The 20,135-nt window shown below is 43.4% G+C and overlaps 1 protein-coding gene across 1 annotated transcript in view; it reads left to right on the top strand.

Annotated features, from left to right (window-relative positions):
• SGCD (sarcoglycan delta) overlaps positions 1–15,521 on the top strand; it is a 195,669-nt gene extending 180,148 nt beyond the window's left edge. The window contains exons 5-6 of the mRNA XM_036240715.1: positions 13,494–13,617; positions 15,127–15,521. Coding sequence (XP_036096608.1) covers positions 13,494–13,617; positions 15,127–15,300 — 298 coding nt within the window. The 3' untranslated portion in view covers positions 15,301–15,521. The remainder of the gene's footprint in view (positions 1–13,493; positions 13,618–15,126) is intronic.
• The last annotated feature ends 4,614 nt before the right edge of the window (positions 15,522–20,135 follow it).

Raw genomic sequence — 20,135 nt, 5'->3', positions numbered from 1 at the left:
CATAATAATGCTACCAACCTTTAAAGATGAGGTGATGTCACCATATGATCTCAAAATTGTGCTGTTTTTTTTTTTTTTTTGAAAAATCAGAAATGTGAGGAGGGTATAGGGGGGATAAAAGGTGATGGACGGAGACTTGACTTGGGGTAGTAAACGCACAGTACAGTGCACAGATGATGTGTTGGAGAACTTGCACCTAAAACCTGGATAATTTGTTAACCAGTGTCACCCCAATACATGAAAAAGGAAAAGAAGAAAAGAAATGCTGGCATCTAGTACAGCAATATGGTCGTCTAATGCCCCGACCAGTTGTTTTAGTTGAAGACAACTAAAACTATTGGGTAAACATATTTTTAAGGCATTTAATTTTTTTTTATTTTTTATCCTCACCTGAGGACATTTTTTGATATTTTGTTCAGATAGAGTGGGAGGGAGAGAGAGAGAGAAACATCGACGTGAAAGGGACACATCGAGTGGTCGCCACCCACACAACCCAACCAGGGCCGGGGACAAACCGCAACCGAGGTACATGCCCTTAGCGGGAACCGAACCCGGGTCTCTCTGGACCGCAGGCTGACGCTCTAACCGCTGAGCCAAACCGGCCAGGGCTTTTAAGGCATTTAAAATGCATTGATAAGCTGGAAATCAGTTAGGTTTATTCAGTCCAAAACTAAACATGGTGATGGAAACCCAGAGACATAATCTGAGGGCTGAGGCCAGCTGTGACTTGGCAGATTTTACTCAACGAGATGAAATTCAGCTTCAGTTTTCATGGCCTAGTGGGCACAGAAACAAAGCAAATCTCAGGGCCCACTTGAAGCAGACAGTCTAGTGAGAGAGCCCACGATGAAACCATTGGTATAAGGAGGAAACAGAACGCAAGTGACCTAGTCCTCTCTACCCCTGACCTTTCCACCCAGAGGACTACAAGGGAAACTGTCTGTCTTGAAGCTCAGCACTGAATGGACAAGGAAAAATAAAAATAAAAACATTCCTCGAACGCTTGGAAACTCCGAACTGGCTCTCACTCTGCTTTGTAGCAGAATTCATGCTACCCTCGTGGTCCTGAAGCCTCCAGCAAAGAAATTAATTTACAGCTTAACCTGAAGGTGGCACCAGTGATTGACAGAAACAAATGCAAATCTTCTAGATAAAATCACCTTAAATGCAGGCCCGACATCATTTCTGCAGATAAAGGCCCAAGAACTATTAACTCTCAGTCAAGAAGGACCAATCACACTCAGAAACAAGGCTCCCTGAGCAAGCGAGCAGGAAGGGAAACAAGGCGGCCACGTTCCACCCACAATGCAGGAGTTTGCAGAGAAATATACAAAACAAGTACATTTACTATGAGTAAAGAGATCAAAGAAGGAATATATATATATATGTATGTATATATATATGTATGTGTATATATATATGTGTATATATATATATGACTTACGAATTAGAAAATGCGCCCAATAGAATTCTAGAAATGAAAATATCATCTCAGCCATGGCTAGGTAGCTCAGTTGGTGGGAGCATCATCCTCATACAAGGTTGTGGGTTCAATCCCCAGTCAGGGCACATACAAGAGGCAACCAGTGAATGCATAAATAAGTGGAACAACAAACCACTGTTTCTCTCTTTCTCCCTTCCTCTCTATCTCTAAAATCAATCAATCAATCAAATATCATCTTAAGCCCAGCCGGTGTGGCTCAGTGGTTGAGCATCAACCCATGCACCAAGAGGTCACTGGTTCGATTCCCGATCAGGGCACATGCTCGGGTTGTGGGCGCCAAATCCCCAGTGGGGGGCACACGGGAAGCGGCCAATCAATGTTCTCTCTCATCGATATGTCTCTCTGTCTCCCTCCCTCTCCCTTCCTCTCTTTCTAAAAATCAATAAAGAAAAAATAAATAAACAGCATCAATCTTAAAAAATATATATCATCTCAAAAAGCAAAACCCCAATGCATGTGATAAGACATAGATTAAAAGAAAAATACATGAACATGAAATATATCTGAAAAATCATGCAGACGGCAGGGAGGCAGAATAACAGGAACACTGGCATGAGAATGCCCAACGCAGATTTCATTCAGAACGACGAGAGACAGAGAGGATGAAAAAATAATAATAATTTTAAAAGACATATTAGCTGCCCTGGCCAGTTTGGCTCAGCAGTTAGAGCGTCGGCCTGCGGTCCACAGAGATCCGGGTTCGGTTTCCGCTAAGGGCACGTATCTTGGTTGCAGTTTGTCCCTGGCCCTGGTTGAGTCATGTGGGTGTCATCCACTTGATGTGTCCCTTTTACATCGATGTTTCTCTCCATCTCTCTCTCTCTCTCTCTCTCTCTCTCTCTCTCTTTCTTGCTCTCCCTCCCACTCTATCTGAACAAAACATGGAAAAAATGTCCTCGGGTGAGGATAAAAAAATATATATATTAGCTGATATTACTCAGAAGTGATGAAAGACACAAAACTACAGAATTAGAGAGTCAAGAAATAAACAAACAAAAACCTTAGAGTAAATAAAATGAAATCCACATCAAGGTATATCAAAATGACACTACAAAACATCAAAGATAAAAAGCAACAGGAGAGAAAAGAATCAACCAGAAGTTCTAGAACTGAAGTTAAACTGACAGCTGACTTCTTAACCACACAGTGAGAACCAGGAGACAGAGGAATTCTACCTCCAGCGCCTGAGACCGTACCTGTCAGTTAGTTGCAGGCAGCCAGAGCCCTTCCACTAGGAAGGGCAAGTGAAAGATTCATTCCAGAAAACAAAACTGAGAATTTGCCCCACGAAAAGAAAATATCAAAGATTATTTTGATGTTAAGAAAAAAGGAAAGTTTACGCTAACAGAAGGAATAAATAAAGAAAATGGAAAATACATGAATATGTGAATGAACATTGATTGAATAAATAGTAATCTTCCTAGGTTAAAAAACACAATACCAAAATGCATAAAAAGAATAGCACATTAATCAAGAACAGTGAATTTGGAGTGTTAGATTTAAAAAGAAAATCCAGCCCGGCCAGTGTGGCTCAGTAGTTGAGTATTGACCCATGCACCAAGAGGCTACTGGTTCCATTCCCAGTCAGGGCACATGCCCAGGTTGTGGGCCCGATCCCCAGTGGAGGGCCTGCAGGAGGCAGCCAATCGATGTTCTCTCTCATTGATGTTTCTATCTCTCTCCCCCTCTCCCTTTGTCTCTATCTCAAATCAATAAAGAAAAATAAAATCCACTAAAGAATATTGTTAAGATATCAACTGTTCCCAAAATTGAGCTATGGGATCAACACAATCCCAATAAAAATGTCAACAGACATGGGAAAGAAAAGGATCTAGAATAGCCAATGCAATCTGTTTTCCTTTTGCAAAAGTTAAAAGAACTCATATCTATTTATATTCTTTCTATCTGGAAAAGAATTTTACCCAGAATATATAGCAAATTAATACCCAAAACACAAACTAAATTGCAAAAAACGTTAGGCATAATATTTAAATAGATTTATCTTTGAATAACCAATAAGCACCTAAAACTTTGCTCAATATCCTTAGTTATCGGAAAATAAATTCTATTTTGTCCTTACACTGACTTTTAGACTTATAGTAAAAGTTATGGTAATCAAGACAGTCTGGCATTAGCATGAGGCTAGATAAACAGATAAATAGTACAGAAGAGATTTAGCAATAGATCTACTAATATATGGTAAATTCATTTTCAACAAAAGCACCAGTGTTATTTCCTAGGGAAAGGATTATCTTTTCAATAAATTGTGCAAGAACTGGATAAACCTATTGGGGGGAAAAATTAACCTGAACACTGTTCTTCAAAACTAATTCAAGATGGATCATAAATCTAAATATAAAAGCTAAAATTATAAAGCTTCTAGGGAAAAAACATAGGAGACCATTTCTGTGACCTTGGGGTAGGCAATCGTTTTTGAGAGAAGACACAAAAGTACTAAACATAAAATGCATCATAAATTAAAATGTATCAAGATACATTGATAAAAAAATAAAAAGGCAAATCATGAATTAGAGGGGAAATACTTGATATAGATAGATAGATAGATAGATAGATAGATAGATAGATAGATAGATGATAGATAAATTGATAGATATAGCCAATCAATAACAAAAACACAAGCAACCAAACTGCAAAATAAACTGGGCATTAGATTTAAATAGATGTCTCCCAAAAGAACATCTTTGAATAACCAATAAGCACATGAAAATCTGTTCAATATCATTAATCATCAGGGAAATGAAAACCATAATAAAGTGATATTTTATAGCCACTAGAATGGCTTTAATTCCACCAGTATTTGGGGTAGGAATGTAAATTGTGCAACTATCTTGGAACACAGTTTGGCAGTTTCTTTTTGTATTAATCTATTATTGTGTCACATATTATCCTAAAAATTAGCAGCTGAAAACAACAGATTTTTATTATCTCACAATGGGTCAGAAATCTGGGTGCAACTTGGTGATGGATGCCTCTGACTCAACTCAGTTATGAGTTTTGGAGTTAAGCTGTAGGCCAGAGCTGTGATCTCTTCAAATGCTTGGTTTGGGGAAGGATCCATTTCTAAATGAACTCAGTTCCCTATAGACTGTCACATGGAGGACCTGTCTCATGGGCTAATGGGCTCCCTAAGTTTCTTCGATATCTCCACAGGGCAGCTCTCAGAGTGAGAGAATGAGACCAAAGACCCAAGATGGAAGCCACAGTCTTTGTATAACCCAATCTCATCCATCACGTTCTCCATGTTCCATTCACGTAGGAACAAGCCACTACATCCAGCCCCTATCAGGGAGAGAGAATCACATGAGGGCATGAACTGCAGGAGGCAAGGGTCACTGGGGAACGTCTTACATGCTGCTTAATCACACTGTTTAAAGACACACCTGTTCTACAGCCTAGTAATCCCCCTCATGGCGGCTTCATTAAGAGAAGTGAAAACTTTGTCCTCGAAAAGGCTTGTATAAGAATGTTCATAGTATTTTGTACAAAATCGCCCCAAACTGGAGACAACCACATTCTCCCAGCAGGATGCTGGGTAAAGGGTACACATTTCAGTTATAAGATGGTGACTATAGTTAATAATGATGTATTATATACTTGAAATATACTGACAATAGGTATTAAGTGTTCTTACCATGGAGAGGGAGAGGGAAGTAGGTTAATTAGCTTAATTATTTCACAGTGTATACCTATGTCAAAACATTAATTATACACCTTAAATATGTACAATATGTATTTCTTAGTAAAATAAAAATATCTGTGCATTTCACTACATATAAATTTTACCTCAATAAAAAGTCATCTGGGCCTTGGCCGGCTTGGCTCAGCGGTAGAGCGTCAGCCCATGGACCAACGAGTTGCAGGTTCAATTCTGGCCTCAGTTATTGTTCGTCCCCGGCCCTGGTCGGGGTTGTGCAGGAGGCAGCCAGTTGATGTGTCCCTCTCACGTCAATGTTTCTCTTTCTCTCTTTCACTCTTTCTCTCTCTCTCCCTTTCTCTCCCTCCCACTCTATCTGAAGATAAGTAGAAACATATCCTCAGGTGAAGATTTTTTAAAAAGTGATCTGGACTAAAAATCCAGTTACATGAGAAGCAAATCTAAAACATAACATACAGAATAGTTGATATTTAAAAGTATGGGAAAATGTTGCCAAGGCAAATACTGACGGAAACAGAGAGAAAACAACTATACTCAGAAGTAAAATGGATTTTAAGGCAAAAAACATTACAAGGAATAAGGAGACTCACTATACCTAAATAAGGAAGGTGGAATAACTCTAAGTTAGTATGCATTTAATGACATACCTCTTTTAGTAACTGATAGATCAAGCAGATAACACATATATGTGCATATATATTTGAAGAGAACAATTAATTATTTTGAATTAATAGACATACATGGAATAGAGCACCTACTGAAGAACACACTTTTTTTTTTTTTCAAACGAGGGTGAATATTTATAAAAATTGACACATACGAGGCCAAAAAGCTTGATTATTAAAGAATTGATTTTATTCTCTGAGATTATCAGTTCAAAATCAATGTCAAAAGTATAAAACCAATGAAGAAAATATATACCAGAAATATGTCCTAGAAAGTATCACATATTTAGAAATTAAGGGGAAAAAACTGTCTATAAAACTCACAGACCACAGGAGAATTCATACCAACATTAGAAAATATTTATATCAGCATTATGAATACTCCTTTGGGATGCTGCCAAAGAAAAAAATATGCCTAACTTTAAATGCATAGATTAAAAATTGGGAAAGGCAAGAATTAACGAGGAAGACAACACATTGTAGAACTTCGAGCAACCAGCATTTTCCTAATTTGTCTAAAAGACAAGGGGAAATTCAAGAACTAGAAGCATATGGAAAACAGATAAGACTGACAAAACTGAAAGCTAGACTTGGAAAAGAGTAATAATTGATAGCTCAAGAGGGGAAGACATGGCTACAAATTCAGGGGGCATCTTTAAAATGAAGAGAGGACCCGGCCGGTGTGGCTCAGTGGTTGAGCATGTACCAAGAGGTCGCCGGTTCAATTCCGGGTCAGGGTTGTGGGCCTGATCCCCATGCAGGAGGCAGCCAGTCGATGTTCTTTCTCATTGATGTTTCTATCTCTCTCTCTATCCTTTCCTCTCTCTCTAAAAATTAAACATGAAGAGATGAAAAGGTTTGCCATCAAATTTAAATCTTTAAAGAAATGGAAAGATATCAACAAAAAGATAACTTACCAAAACCAATCTAAGAAGAAACACAAAACCTGTATAATACTGTAACTGCTTTTAAAAATAGAAATAAAATAACTTTTCATGCACAGAGGTTTTTATCAATGAGTTGAAACATACAAGGGACAAATAATTTTAATCTTTCTTATAAAATCCTAGACTATAGAAAAGTAATAGAATCTGACAAAGATCTTACAAGAAAGAGAAATTACAGGATAAACTCCCTTATGAACACAGGTGCAAAATCCTTAAAAAATTAACAAAGAGTTTCAAAAATATTTATAATAAGATTACACATAATGACAATGGGTGGATGCCAAAAATTTACAGGAGTAGATTATTATTGGTAAATTAATATAACTTACCTCATTAGGGAGAAATAGATTATCTAAATAAATGAAGAATAAAAGAGTACTTGATAAAATTCACATTAATGAATGATGGACTCTCTTAGCAAAATAAAAATGGAAGGTAATGTTGTTATCTTAATAAAAGTATTTGAGAAAAAGAAACAAAAACCTTGAGCAGAAAAAAAATTGTACTAAATGGTAAATTATTCAGTGTTTTCCCTTTAAATTCAGGAAACAGCAGGGTCACCATTTTCTTACTTCTACAGTCAGTGCTGGGCAATACAGCCTAAAAAGGAAAAGAAATAAAAGGTATAAGAAATAATAGAAAATCAAAGGTATAACAAATAAAAGTGTGAAAAATAAGATAATTCACCTAGGTGTCAACTAAAAGATCAACATACAAAATAATTGGACATCAACACAAAAGGAAAAAGAAATAAGGGTAAGAAAATAGTTTTTCATATAGACACCATTTTCAATAGCCACATAGAGAAAATTGTTTAACTTGATTGAAATGCATCAAAGGAAGCACAACCAAATAGAGATGGATGCACTGTTCATGGAATGAACATAAATCCAATCATAATTCCAAATTCCAAAAGGGCTTTTTTTTCTAAACTGAGGTTCATTCTGAAATGTATGTGGGAGACCAAGGCAGCTAGGACATTCTTGAAGAACAAGGTAAAAGGAGTTGCCTTATGAAACAGAAACATTTAAAACTGTAATAAGTAAGCTAGAATAAGTCACTGTTGCCCCAGGGACAGACTTATGGACTAGTGAGACAGACTGGAACTCCCTGAAAGAGACTCATAGGTGTATGACGTCATTAGTGACAGAGCTAACTATGGGCTTTTCACTGCAAGAGGTTAAGGTCATTGATCTGCATCTGTTCTGACCCCAACTTTTCAGACCATGCATAAAAATTAATACCCGGAGAATTAGAGACTTAATGAAAATGCAAAACAAATAAAAAATATAGAGAGAAGAACTTTATGACCTTATTGTAGAGAAGGATTTTTCAGATTAGACACAGCACAAACACTTTAAGAAAACATGATAAAGTTGTGGACATTATCATGTAAAACTTTGTTCATTCAGAGCTGCTAAGCATCGAGTGAAAAGACAAACCACAGACTCAAAATAGAAACTGTCAACCCAGAGAACTACTAAATAATTATTTTTCAGAATAAAGAATTGCTATAATTTGCACACACACAATAACAACAGAAACAATTAAAATAGACAAAAGAATTTCACTGAAGGAGAATCCCAATGGCTTATAAACAAAAGAAAAGATGCTTAACCTCGTCACTAATCTGGAAATGTACATTGAAAGGACACCAGCATCCCATTTCACACTCATTTCATGCTAAACAATATCAAAAGCTACCAAGACGGTAGAACCACCAGAACTCTAGACTCCTCGTGGGGAAGTAGCTAATGAAGCTGTAGATATGCATATCTGAAAAGCCAGCAATCCCGCTCCTCACACGTGTCCCAAAGAGAATTTGAAAATGTGCACCAGGATCCACGCACAAGACTTTGCACAGGTGCAGTTTGTAGAAACAGAAACCTGGAATCAGCCCAAATGTCCGACAGAAAGATGGACAGGTAGATCCCGAAGTAAGATCACATCAGGAAAATTGTATACATGGACGTATCTCAGGCACAGAATGTTGGCGGGGAGAGAGGGAGCAAGTTACAAAAGAATACGCAGAATCATTCTGTGTGTAGAGTCAAAAACATGCAATAGTAAGGAACATACTGTTTAAGGAGGAAAACATGTAGTAATCTTGTAAAGAAAACAGTAAACGCAAAATGCATAATGGTGGTTACCCTGGAGAGCAAGAAACAGACGGGATTAGGAAGAGGACTCAGGGCATCACAAAGGTGAGAAATTTCTCCTTAAAAAGGATGGTGCGTAGCCCTGGCCGGTTTGGCTCAGCAGTTGGAGCGTCGGCCTGCGGTTCAGAGAGACCCGGGTTCGGTTCCCGCTAAGGGCACGTACCTCGGTTGCAGTTTGTCCCCGGCCCTGGCTGGTCGTGCGGGTGGCAGCCACTCGATGTGTCTCTTTCACATCAATGTCTCTCTCTCTCTCTCTCTCTCTCTCTCTTTTCCTCTCTCTCCCTCCCACTCTATCTGAACAAAAAGTGGAAAAATGTCCTCAGGTGAGGATAAAAAAAAAAAAGGATGGTGCATAGACAAGGTTCACTGCCTTGTCATTCTTTTACCAAATCTACATTTTTAGAAATTTTATTTTGCTTCCATTCCCAGAATGGAAATGATTTAGAATAAAATTAATTATTTTTTTAATCAGAAAAAAATATCAGAAGTTCTGCCAGCAATGGGCGAGCTTAGGATGGCAGCTGCCCCTGTAGACACCATCTCCATCACTCGCGGTATATTTTTGCACAGACTGTTGTCCTTACAGCTCTCTTCGGGGTCATTCACTGACATCACCTACTGGACTTTGTGTGCACCTGAGGTCATGGCTTCTGCTGGAGAGCAATGGTTCTCAGAGTGTGGTCCCCGGGCCAGCAGCAGCTTCAGCATCACCTGGTCACGTGTCACAAGTGAAAGTGTCCAGGCACCACCCTAGACCCACTGTATCCAACTCCGGGGCTGGAGCCCAGCAGTCTGCCTGAACGAGCTCTCTGGGGGGTTCTGATGCCCTTGAGAACCATTGGTCTCGAGGACATGGCCCAGCCGTGACCTCCCTTCCTGGCCACTCTCCCTTCCTGAGTCCCGTCAGTCCCCCTGGAGGAGGGCTGCACTCTCTCCTAATGGACGCAGCGTTCGTTGCCGGGAGCCAGCGGGGCCCTGCCTGCCTTCAGAAGCCTCCTTCCATTTGTCCTTGCTCAGTGCCAAGTCAGCCGTTGTGCTGTGTGACTGGCGACCTACGGTCAGAAATGGATGGGCATCGCTTGCAGAGTGCTTTGTCTGCTCTCTGCCGGCCCCCCGGGCTCCTGCAAGAGCTCTTTCCCAGAATGGAGAGATGAGCATGTGAGCAAAGTCTTAAAAACAGCCAAGGCCGTGAAGGCGGGCTGTGAACAGAACACCGCTGTCCTGTGGTCCCTGCGTCCTCCAAACGGCCGTCTCTACCCCAGCGCCGCCTTTCCCAGCAGGACCGTCTCTGAGTAGCTCCCCTGCGCAGCGCCCTGGAGCTCCCGCGGCTGAGCCGGCAGAGGAAGCAGTGATTCTGAGTCCACTCTGACCTTGGCGCTGTCCTGCCGACCTGAGAGCCCGTAGGAGGCGGGCAAGGGCGAAGGGCGTTCAGATGCCGGTCAGAAACGCCAGCGCTCCATCTGGTCAGCGTCTCCAAGCTCCATTTTTTCCCCATCCAGTTCTTCCTTCTGCCCCAACTTTTGTTTTGTAAGAGTCATTCACTTTGTAGGCTGTCTACCAAATATGAGCACAGTCACCGTATCCTGAATTTGATGTCACCCTTTTAAATAAGCTAGGAGAACACGGCACCCTGGGAGGTATGCGTCGCGGAGCCGTGTGTGGCACTGTCCCCCGACTACACGCGGAGCCTGGCATGGGAACCACAAGGGCTGATTCCATCGAGACAGAGGTGGCGGTTAATCACAAGGAACAGCAGGGAGATGCGATGGAGCGGAATTCAGTGCTTCTGGGAGTGGTATGGTCTGGGGACAGCGTACTGCTGGCTCTGCTGTCCGCTCAGCTTGAATGTGAATCAGGGTTCTGCCCTTTTAGTACATGGACGACCCTGAGCAAGTCCCTTACCCGAGTGCCCTTGTTGGTACAGTCAGGACCACAGGAATAGCAAAGCCATCGGGTTTGGTGAGGATTCGACGAGCTAACACATGTAAAGCGGCTTGCGCCGGGCCCATCAGGAAAACATAGCTGATGTTTGTGGCAAAAAATAAGACTAACAAGATAGGTCAGGCCAAATTCTTAGTGTCCCAGGAAGCTCAGGAATTCAGATCATTTTTAAGGAACTTGGGAAGATGTTGATAAGAAAAGTGACGTATGCAAAACTTACTTTGGGAAGACAGACGTGTGTGTGAAGGACAGAGGGGAAGAGGAAAAGGCAGACAAAACTTGTGAGGCAGTTTGCAGTCCCGGTTGGAGATGTACTAATATACTGACTGTGAAGAAATTGTGAGTTGAAAGTGAGTTAGCTGATCAAACGAGGGAGCAAGGCAGAAGGGGACAGAGATGGCATAGGGACAGTCACCTGCGGAAGGTGGGTGACAGCGGTGCCATGGAGAAGAGCAGGAGTTGGAGGTGAGCAGGCAGGATTAGGGAACACGATGCCACACGGGGAAGGGTGTGCATGTTAGTGAAAACAGAAGACGTTAGAAAAAGTAGGGTCAACTGTGTTCAGTCAGACCTTATAGGAAAGGAAGCAAGAAAATGGGGCACAACCATCTTCCTGTTTCAAAAGTGAGAGGGGGTGGTCAGGCGCACAGGAGGTCAGGTGAGCTGGATTGGTGACTGCGCCAGGCTGCCCTGCACAGGCTGGCTCCACGTTGATCTGGTAACAAGCCCCTCCCAGTACTGAGGTTACAGTGAGAAAAACCGGGTGCGGGAGACAGAGCCACACCCAGGCCAGCGCCCCCGCCTGGTGCCGGCCTTGCAAGGAGGAGGCAGGCTCAGGATTCTGCCTCACCAACGGGCGAGGTCGGAAGGAAAGAACCGGGTGTATAGAGTTCAAGTCGGTTCGTTTGTGAGTATGAGACGGGTGGTTTCTCTTTAAGATTCTGGGGGAGTCACTGTGGGGAAATCCAAAAACAGTCAAGAAGGCTGCTTCCTGGGAGCAAACCTCAGAGCCCAGACCGGGACCGGGAGGAGGAGCCCGCTCTCTCTCTGCACCCGGGAAAGGTGGTGTGGACCTCAGTGGTGACACCCACGGGTCGGCTTGATCTTTTCGCCACCTACTGACGCCCAAGGGGGTTTGCCTGAAGCACAGGGAGGGGTGTAGGCAGAAGAGGGAGTCAGCAGTTGGCAGAAAGGGTGATGTTCTTTTGTTTGTTTGTACATTAATCCTCACCTGAGGATTTTTGCCTTTGATTTTTAGATAGAGTGGGGGGGGGGGGAGAGAAACATTGATGTGAGAAAGACACATCAATTGGTTGCCTCCCACACGAACCCAACCAGGGCCGGGGATTGAACCTCTGCAACCCAGGTACGTGCCCTTGACCAGAATTGATCCCACGACTCTAGTCCATGGGCCAACGCTCTAAGTGCTGAGCCAAACCAGCCAGGGCTGATGTTCCTTTTAAACATGTTCCAAGCATCTGAAAGTTGGGAACACAGAACTCAAACACAGGAAATTGGTCTGACTCAGCAGTCTGCCAGCCACGCTGAGGCCCTGGCCCCCGTGTTGGGGCACTTTCTCTGCGACAGGGAGGCCCTTCCTTCACTTGCATTTGGTAATAACGTCAGATTGTGCACTACTCAGTGGAAGGGGAATGTTTTTCACATTAAACAAGTCAGACAAAAATCTCTCTAAGGAGTATTCGCCTCCGTTTTGCCGGGATAATAAACACAGAGTGCGGCTGATTCTCCGTCTCTCAACTTATTTTTGAAATTGACATACACTGAAATTCACTCTTTCTGGGCTCTGGTGCTGGGTCTGTCCACACACTCACAGATGTGTAACCACTGCAGTCAAGATGCCCGAAAGTCTCCCCCCACCGTCCTTTGCAGCTAAGTTATTCCCGCTCTACACCCCCACAGCCACTGAACTGCTCTGAACTTCCCTTTGACAACTGCCTGTGGAGTAAGGCCTGAGGGCTCCTCGCGATGTGCTGGTGCTATAACAATAGTCACAGCAGTAAGCATAACAGTTCATGCACATTACCGAGGTCCAGCAGGCCGGCACCATCTGAAGCGCTTTATAGATAAGTAAACAGAGGCTTTGAGAAAAGCGGGAAAGGGAAGAAAGAAGGACTTGCCCAAGGTCATAGAGTGCCAGCCCCATGGCTGTGGCTTGAATCCAGGTGTGTCTAATCCGGCCTCTCTGGAAGACACAGAAATAGAACAGAGTAGAAGGAACACCTACCCACTTTAGAAAGCTCAGTTTAGACCTGGGGGTGTCTTACTCTAAAAATAAACAAGACTTACATGAAAACTTGGTTCCCTCTACCAATAAAGCAATAATGACTGGGAGTAAGATAAAAGGAAGCCAGGATCCTCGAACTCCCTCCTTTCAACCGTGGTGATAGGCAATGACAGGAAAGCCCCCCTCCCCTTGACCAGGCTTGTCAAGCAAAGCTGGTAAGATGTCCCCATCAAATACTGAAGTGCCGTTTTAATCTCTCAGCCTCATACTTCTTACATTTCACACACACACACATACACACACACACACACACCCCTGCGATGGCATCTTTAATCTCAGTCTTGTGTATATTTCAGGTTGGAGTCCCCAACCCGGTCTCTGGTGATGGAGGCCCCAAAAGGAGTAGAGATAAATGCAGAAGCCGGCAATATGGAAGCCACCTGCAGAACAGAGCTGAGACTGGAGTCCAAAGATGGAGAGGTAGGGGTGAGAAGGACCGGAGTCCAGAGACACAGCTGCATAGCCGACCTTTCCCAAAATGGGTTTGTCCCTCCCTTTGCCCTGAAACAGCAGAAGGAACCAACCAGAAGGTTGTATTTCTGGAACAGACATGTCCAGCGGGACAATGATCAGCCAAACCCACAACACGTAAACATTTGACTCATTATCTGCAAGATGCCAAGGTAACAGCATACAGGGCAAGGACAGGATACATATGGTTGTAAGGAGGAATGGTATTTCCGCATTCTGTCACCTGTCATCTTAAAATAAGATTTAGGTAGCTGGCAAATTAAGCTGTGTATCACCCACATCTGGCTAAAGATGAACTTAAATTCCTTGTCGTCGTTTTTAAAGTGTATGTTGCATGTTTCTCCTTTCATTGAGCGTGGAGAGAATTCCAAATCTGAACAAGCCAAAACTCCACTGCGCTGGGCAACACGATTTCAAATACTCATTCTCTCCCCCCAGCACAGTCCCACTGTGGGGGACAGAGTAGCTGCTCGTGTTTCTGCAACGTAAGCCACATCCCCAAAGAAATAACGACTCAGTTCTGCAAAGTTTTTGGTTTTTTTCTTTATTGGCTTTAGAGAGAGGAAGGGAGAGGGAGAGAGAGAGAAAGAGACATTGATGAGAGAGAACATCGACTGGCCGCCTCCTGCATGCCCCGCACTGGGGATCTGGCCCACAACCTCTTGGTGCATGGGTCAACGCTCAACCGCTGAGCCATACCTGCCGGGCTCAATTCTGCAAACTTTTTAAAGTGCCTTCTTGTGTTCATAAGCAAAGTTTTCTATTTAAGAATTTAAAAAAGGGGGGAGAGGGAATGTGTTATTTGTTTTTAAAGCACAACTCTGTTTTCTTTTTTGTAGCTACTTAGAGGTGATCCAGCTGCCTGTGTGCACCAATCCCGCCTTTTGATGGGTTTGGCATTTGCTGTATTTGTTTTAAAAGAGCTGGTTGAATAGAGCATTCAGCTATCAAAACTGTCTCCTCCAACAGCCACAACCTCCACACCACACACATTTAAAGCAGTGACCCCATCACGTACACCGTCTATAGCTATCAGAATCCAGACTCTGAAGGAATTGGTTATATCCTCACAGTCACTTAAGCCCAGAAAATGCTGTCTATTTTTGAAGATGTACCCTGTGCACAGACATATTCAGGGTCTGAGAAATCCTCCGGTGAAGAAAATGGTTAGAGCTAGCATTTCCAAACTTATTTTACTCTAGGATCTATTCACATTCCACGCGATATACTTTTGCAAAATGCTCGTATGTATCTCTCGTTGCCAGTGGGGTGTTGTCTCCTGCTGTGAGGGCCGAAACTGCTTTATTCATCTCATCCGCATTCCCAGGGCCTGGAATCCTCAACCTGTGGTCCGAGCTCGTTTGATCCGAGTTGAACTGGACATTCACCTGCTATTTCTGAATGTCAGGGGAATCACTGACGGGCTCTAACTCCTCCCTTCCTATCTACTCTCTTCAGATTAAGTTAGATGCTGCGAAAATCAAGCTCCCTAGGCTGCCCCACGGATCCTACACGCCCACGGGAACGAGGCAGAAGGTCTTCGAGATCTGCGTCTGCGCCAACGGGAGACTGTTCCTGTCCCAGGCGGGCACCGGCTCCACTTGCCAGATAAACACAAGTGTCTGCCTCTGAGAGACTCTCCTCGGTGGACGCCTCTGCGGCAGAAGGCCTTTTTCTGGCTTTAGATACTGGCTGCCAGCTATTTTTACTAGAACACAGAAAGCCTATCAAAGACCTTGTGTGCGTGTGCGTGTGTGTGTGTGCGTGCGTGTGTGTACGCGTGAGTGTGTCCGCGTGCGGGTGGGTATAAATATATATAAATATATATAAATAAATATATATATCCTCTGTATAAAATGAGGTTTCAGTACAAAAGGAACCAAGGGTGACCCTGTGATGTCCAGTCATCCCCATCCCCACCCCACCACCTACATGCTCAAATCAAAACGCTAATTCAGGCCCAGCATCCCCAGCCCGTCAAACCACTCCGTGCGTTGGACACTTACCAAATATCCATCCACACCTGCGAGCAACGGTGTTCCTTCTCCGTGAGTGTCATCTCAGGGCAGGGATGGCGGGAATGTCCAAGTCACGCTCCAGCGCTGAGACCCTGGCACCAAGAATAGGCGTTTAGTTTCCTTCCGTAGCTTCCGTCAGGGCTGGCCAGCTCCCCTGCTCACGTCGGGGAGGGGACCGCGGTAGGGAAGTCAGACACGACACTCCAGTGGCTGTTCTACCTTTGCCGGCAAATGCTTGGGGGCTTTTGTAGTCGGATAAGTGAGGGGAGGAATTTCAGCAAAGTGTGAACGGCTCCCCCAACTCCTGCGGTCTTACTTCCTTCAGACTCACATGACCCCCAGGCAAAGCGGGGGTCATAAATCAGCACAAAGCAGGGGACCAGCTGCCTCTTTGTAGGCAGAGTACACGAGTGATATGTCTCTGTTTAAAGGGAGGAAAAATGGATCAAAATCTGTTCCATCCTCACTTCTGACTTATTCGGTAGATTCCAGCGCAAAATGATTGGATTGATCAAAATTAACAAGAGCAGAACCCCTACCCTAAGAGGAGCCATTTGGAGATGGAAGTCTAAGAGTAGCATCGGGAACCTATTATTTTTATATGTTTTTTGGGGATTGGTAGGTAATTTAGACAGATGCCTTTAATTTTTAAAGGCATGCACACACTCACTGACTTCGATCTTCATATATATATATGTATATATACACACATATACATATATATGTGTGTGTATATATATATATGTTCTTTTTTTTTGGAGTAGGGATAGTCATATTCCTAAATCCACCCTTATGTTTTCTCCAAGAATAACAGATCTAAAGTTACATGCCCTCCCCCTCCCCCCAGAGATGCTCACTGAAATATAATATAGATGAGTCAAGTGTCTTTATCAGAATCACTGTGTCCGTGGGGCCCAGTAGCACCCACGCCCCCACATGTGGCAGCAGCTCGAATTCCCGCCATCCACTACCGCCCATCACTTCGCCTTCATCGTCATGCTCCGGGGTCACCCTGGCCAGCTCTTGTGCTGGGACAGAGGATTACACCATCTCTGTTCAAAGAGGGGCAAATGTGCCTATGCCTTAAGTCAATGCACTCAGCAAGGAGAAGCACATCCTATTTAACTTGTCGTTTCCTGTGGTTTATTTTGGGTGATTGGAGGGGACTGGTGTAGCAATGATTGGGCATCTTAAAAGCAGGTCAGCAAGCCGAGTGGCCGAGAGACGTGGACTCCGAGGAGCCCAGAATGGAGACATACCTGGCTTGGCACCGGATGCCACTTGGCAAGGAGTGGCCCCGCAATCCCAAATGAAGTCGTATCTGTAGGCCTGAATGGCATTGTTTTTGTTTCTCAACAAGTTCCTAATTTTTTCTGACTTCAACAGCAGGGTAAGATCTGTCATAGGAGATCTGGGAAAAGGAGGAGGTTGGATATCTTTGAGCAGACGCTGCAGCCCTGAGCTGAGGTTTACACTCGGGGATGGAAGAGCAAGCCGTGTGTTGCTTAGTCACCTAGAAGCAGGGAGGGAGGAGGGCTGTTCCAGGTCCCAGGCTCCCTCTCGTCAGTCTGGCTCAAGGTCTGGTAGAGAAGAAGTGGGTTGTTTGAGGACAAGATCATAAGATTGCTTAGTTAATAGCACTAGGGTCTAAAAAGGAAAATGATAGAAAGCTCTCAGGATCAGTATGTTTATATCCTGTAGGATCATGCTGCTCGAATCAGCGTGTCCCCCACACAGGGCTTCGCCAAGCCAGGACGGCCCTCCTAGGCTACTGGGACCCCCTACCCCTCCGATGAACAGTAGTAGCTATGAGGGCCTTCGTGGCTGGATACCTTAACACGAAGTATTTTTAAGCAGACAGACCATCTTTGGATTTTGCCATTTTAAGTCCACAATTTATGACTGAGAAGAAAACAAAAGGTTCCTAGAACCTCTCTCCTCTGATGTCCTAATCGTCACGTGGATGTCTGAGGTCAGCACGTGGGGGATTTTAGACCAATTAAAAAGACTGGTGTGATCCCACGTACAACATTTTACCCCAAAGGTAATGACTTCACCAATAAAATAGAAATAATCATAGCAGCCAAGAATAAAAATCAAGCACCTCTGAGGAACAGACATGATATAAAATCCTAATTCTCAATTGTTCTCAGTGGCCACAACATACCAGGTAATGAGCCGGACATTTGGCCTGGATTAAATTATGTATTTCAGTTCAGGCTCTAGAATGTGGTAAAATGCATTCAAAGTTTTTCAATTAACTTTTTGTTTTTCTCCCTACTTCCTTCAACTAGAATATTTGTCCATGGTCATGAGAGAAAGTTTTCCCTGAATTCTGGAAATATATATATCTTTTTACATTAAAATCTGAGAACCTTTCATTTTAAAAAATGAGATTCTAATCTTTATAATATCTTCTAGAAAATCACACCTTTTGGTATGTTAAGCCGCAGGTGGCATAACAAACAGAGAAAAACAAATGAATCTTCAATATTCTAGAAGTTCCAGTATGTTCATCTTCTTCAGAAGAGTTTTAAAAATTAAAAGTTGATCTCCAATGAGTTTATCACGTAGGTGTCTTTGATACCGTCTCGCTGTGTCATCAAGGTTCAGTCTTGGGAAACCACGAGAGTGGGGTGGAGGTTTCCCAAAGGCCTTATGAGGTAGATGGAAACATGATAGGAGGCTTTTCAATGATGTTACCCAAGGACTAGATCTTACAAACTTGAATTGGTTTTCCTTTCTTTTACATCAGTTTTCCTTTGGATCCTTTTCATTGTCTATCTAATAACCAAAGACCAAAGATGGCTTGAGGTTTGATTCTACAGCAGGGGTCAGCAAACCGGCGCCCCTAAACTAACTCCGGCTCATCACCTGTTTTTGTAAGTAAAGTTTTATGCTAGCAGCCACACCCATTCACTGCCACGTTGCCTGTGGCTGGTTTCCTGTAACGGCAGGGCTGAGTAGCCGTGCCAGTGAGCTCATGACCCACAGTGCAGGAAACCGTTGCTCACTGGCCTTTACAGAGTTTGCTGACCCCTGTCGGAGATGTCATTTATGGAATGTGTTGTCGGTGGCAAAGAAAGCAGACTTCACAAGAGCATGGAGCAAACCTATGTGACCATGTGTGCTTGGGAATAGAAATCCTTGGCTATAGTGAAAAGGTTGTTAGCCTTATACTATGTTATTTTAAAAAAGAAAAAGAAAAGTGATTCACTCGTCTGAGAAATTCGGGCGCACAGGATCTCGGGAACAGGGAGAATGGAATTAGAGGAAAGGGGGGGAAAGCTGTGATCCCCCAAGAGATTTTTCTTGGACCCTCAATAGATGCGTGGTTCCTCCGGTCTGCCTCTTTGTGGCAAGGAGCGACCAGGCGTCCCGAGGCTTAAATTCAGAATCGCTTCCCTGAAGAGACAGCTTCTGCAATCTACACTCAGAGGTCTTCACCTCCCCTCCCCAGAGTGCAAAACAATGCCCATCCCATGGTTCCCCAGAGAGGTGTTTTTTTTAAAATTCTCACCCGAGAATATTTTTTTCATTTATCTTTTAGATAGAGTGAAGGGGGTGGGGGTGGAGAGAGAGAGAGAAACATCAATATGAGAGAAACACATCGATTGGTTGCCTCCCAACCAGGGACAGGGACAAACCACAACCGAGGTACGTGTCCTTGGCCGGAATCGAACGCACAACTCTTTGGTCTGCAGGCCGATACTCTAACCGCTGAGCCAAACCAGCCAGGGCCAGAGAGTATTTTTGACTTAACATGTCTTTCAACATCACCACCTGTTACACCTCCAGTGTACTTATCATGCTATGAGCACCCTAGGACTGCATGGTGGTGAGACCAAGAAATAATCAGAGCTATTGAAAGAAGCATCTTAAAATATGTAGGAAGAAAACACATACAGAAAAATGATTTCATGAAGCTGTTGCTGGGAGGAACCTGATTAATTCCAGTTTGATTTTTGTTTCCAAGGCCCCAGGTCTTTGCTCTTTTGTGCAGTGGGCGTGCAAAGAAGACTATTTTGAATTCCATGTCTGCGTCCAAGTGGTAAGGCAGGTTCCTACCAGAGACCTGACCCTTCAGCCAACATCCCTATGGCTAATCCCGGGCTTTACACTCATATTCAACATTGTTGAAATAGCATCCGTATGAATGAGCTTTTGTAATATGAGTATTCATGTTGGGGAGGAAAGATTTTTGTTCTTAATGAAAACACCTACCATTTACCAGGCCTAATTGACGTCCCTTATGGAGTCCTTCAGCATTTTATATGAATTCAACCAAAGGAGGATTCAATGGGCAACCCTGCCCTTCACAGGAGCAACTAGATGAGAATATCTTGCTTTTATTTATTTAAGGTAAAGGTAGCACGATGCTTGGACAAAAGAGATAGATTCATGTAAGCACCTGATCCTTATTCTTTTTGCTGTTGTTTGTTTGTTCTG

Source organism: Molossus molossus, unplaced genomic scaffold, assembly GCF_014108415.1.
Source record: "Molossus molossus isolate mMolMol1 unplaced genomic scaffold, mMolMol1.p scaffold_m16_p_4, whole genome shotgun sequence".
NCBI classification, from domain to species: domain Eukaryota; kingdom Metazoa; phylum Chordata; class Mammalia; order Chiroptera; family Molossidae; genus Molossus; species Molossus molossus.
Note: the sequence above shows the minus strand (reverse complement) of the source record. Positions and strands in the feature narration are given on the sequence as shown.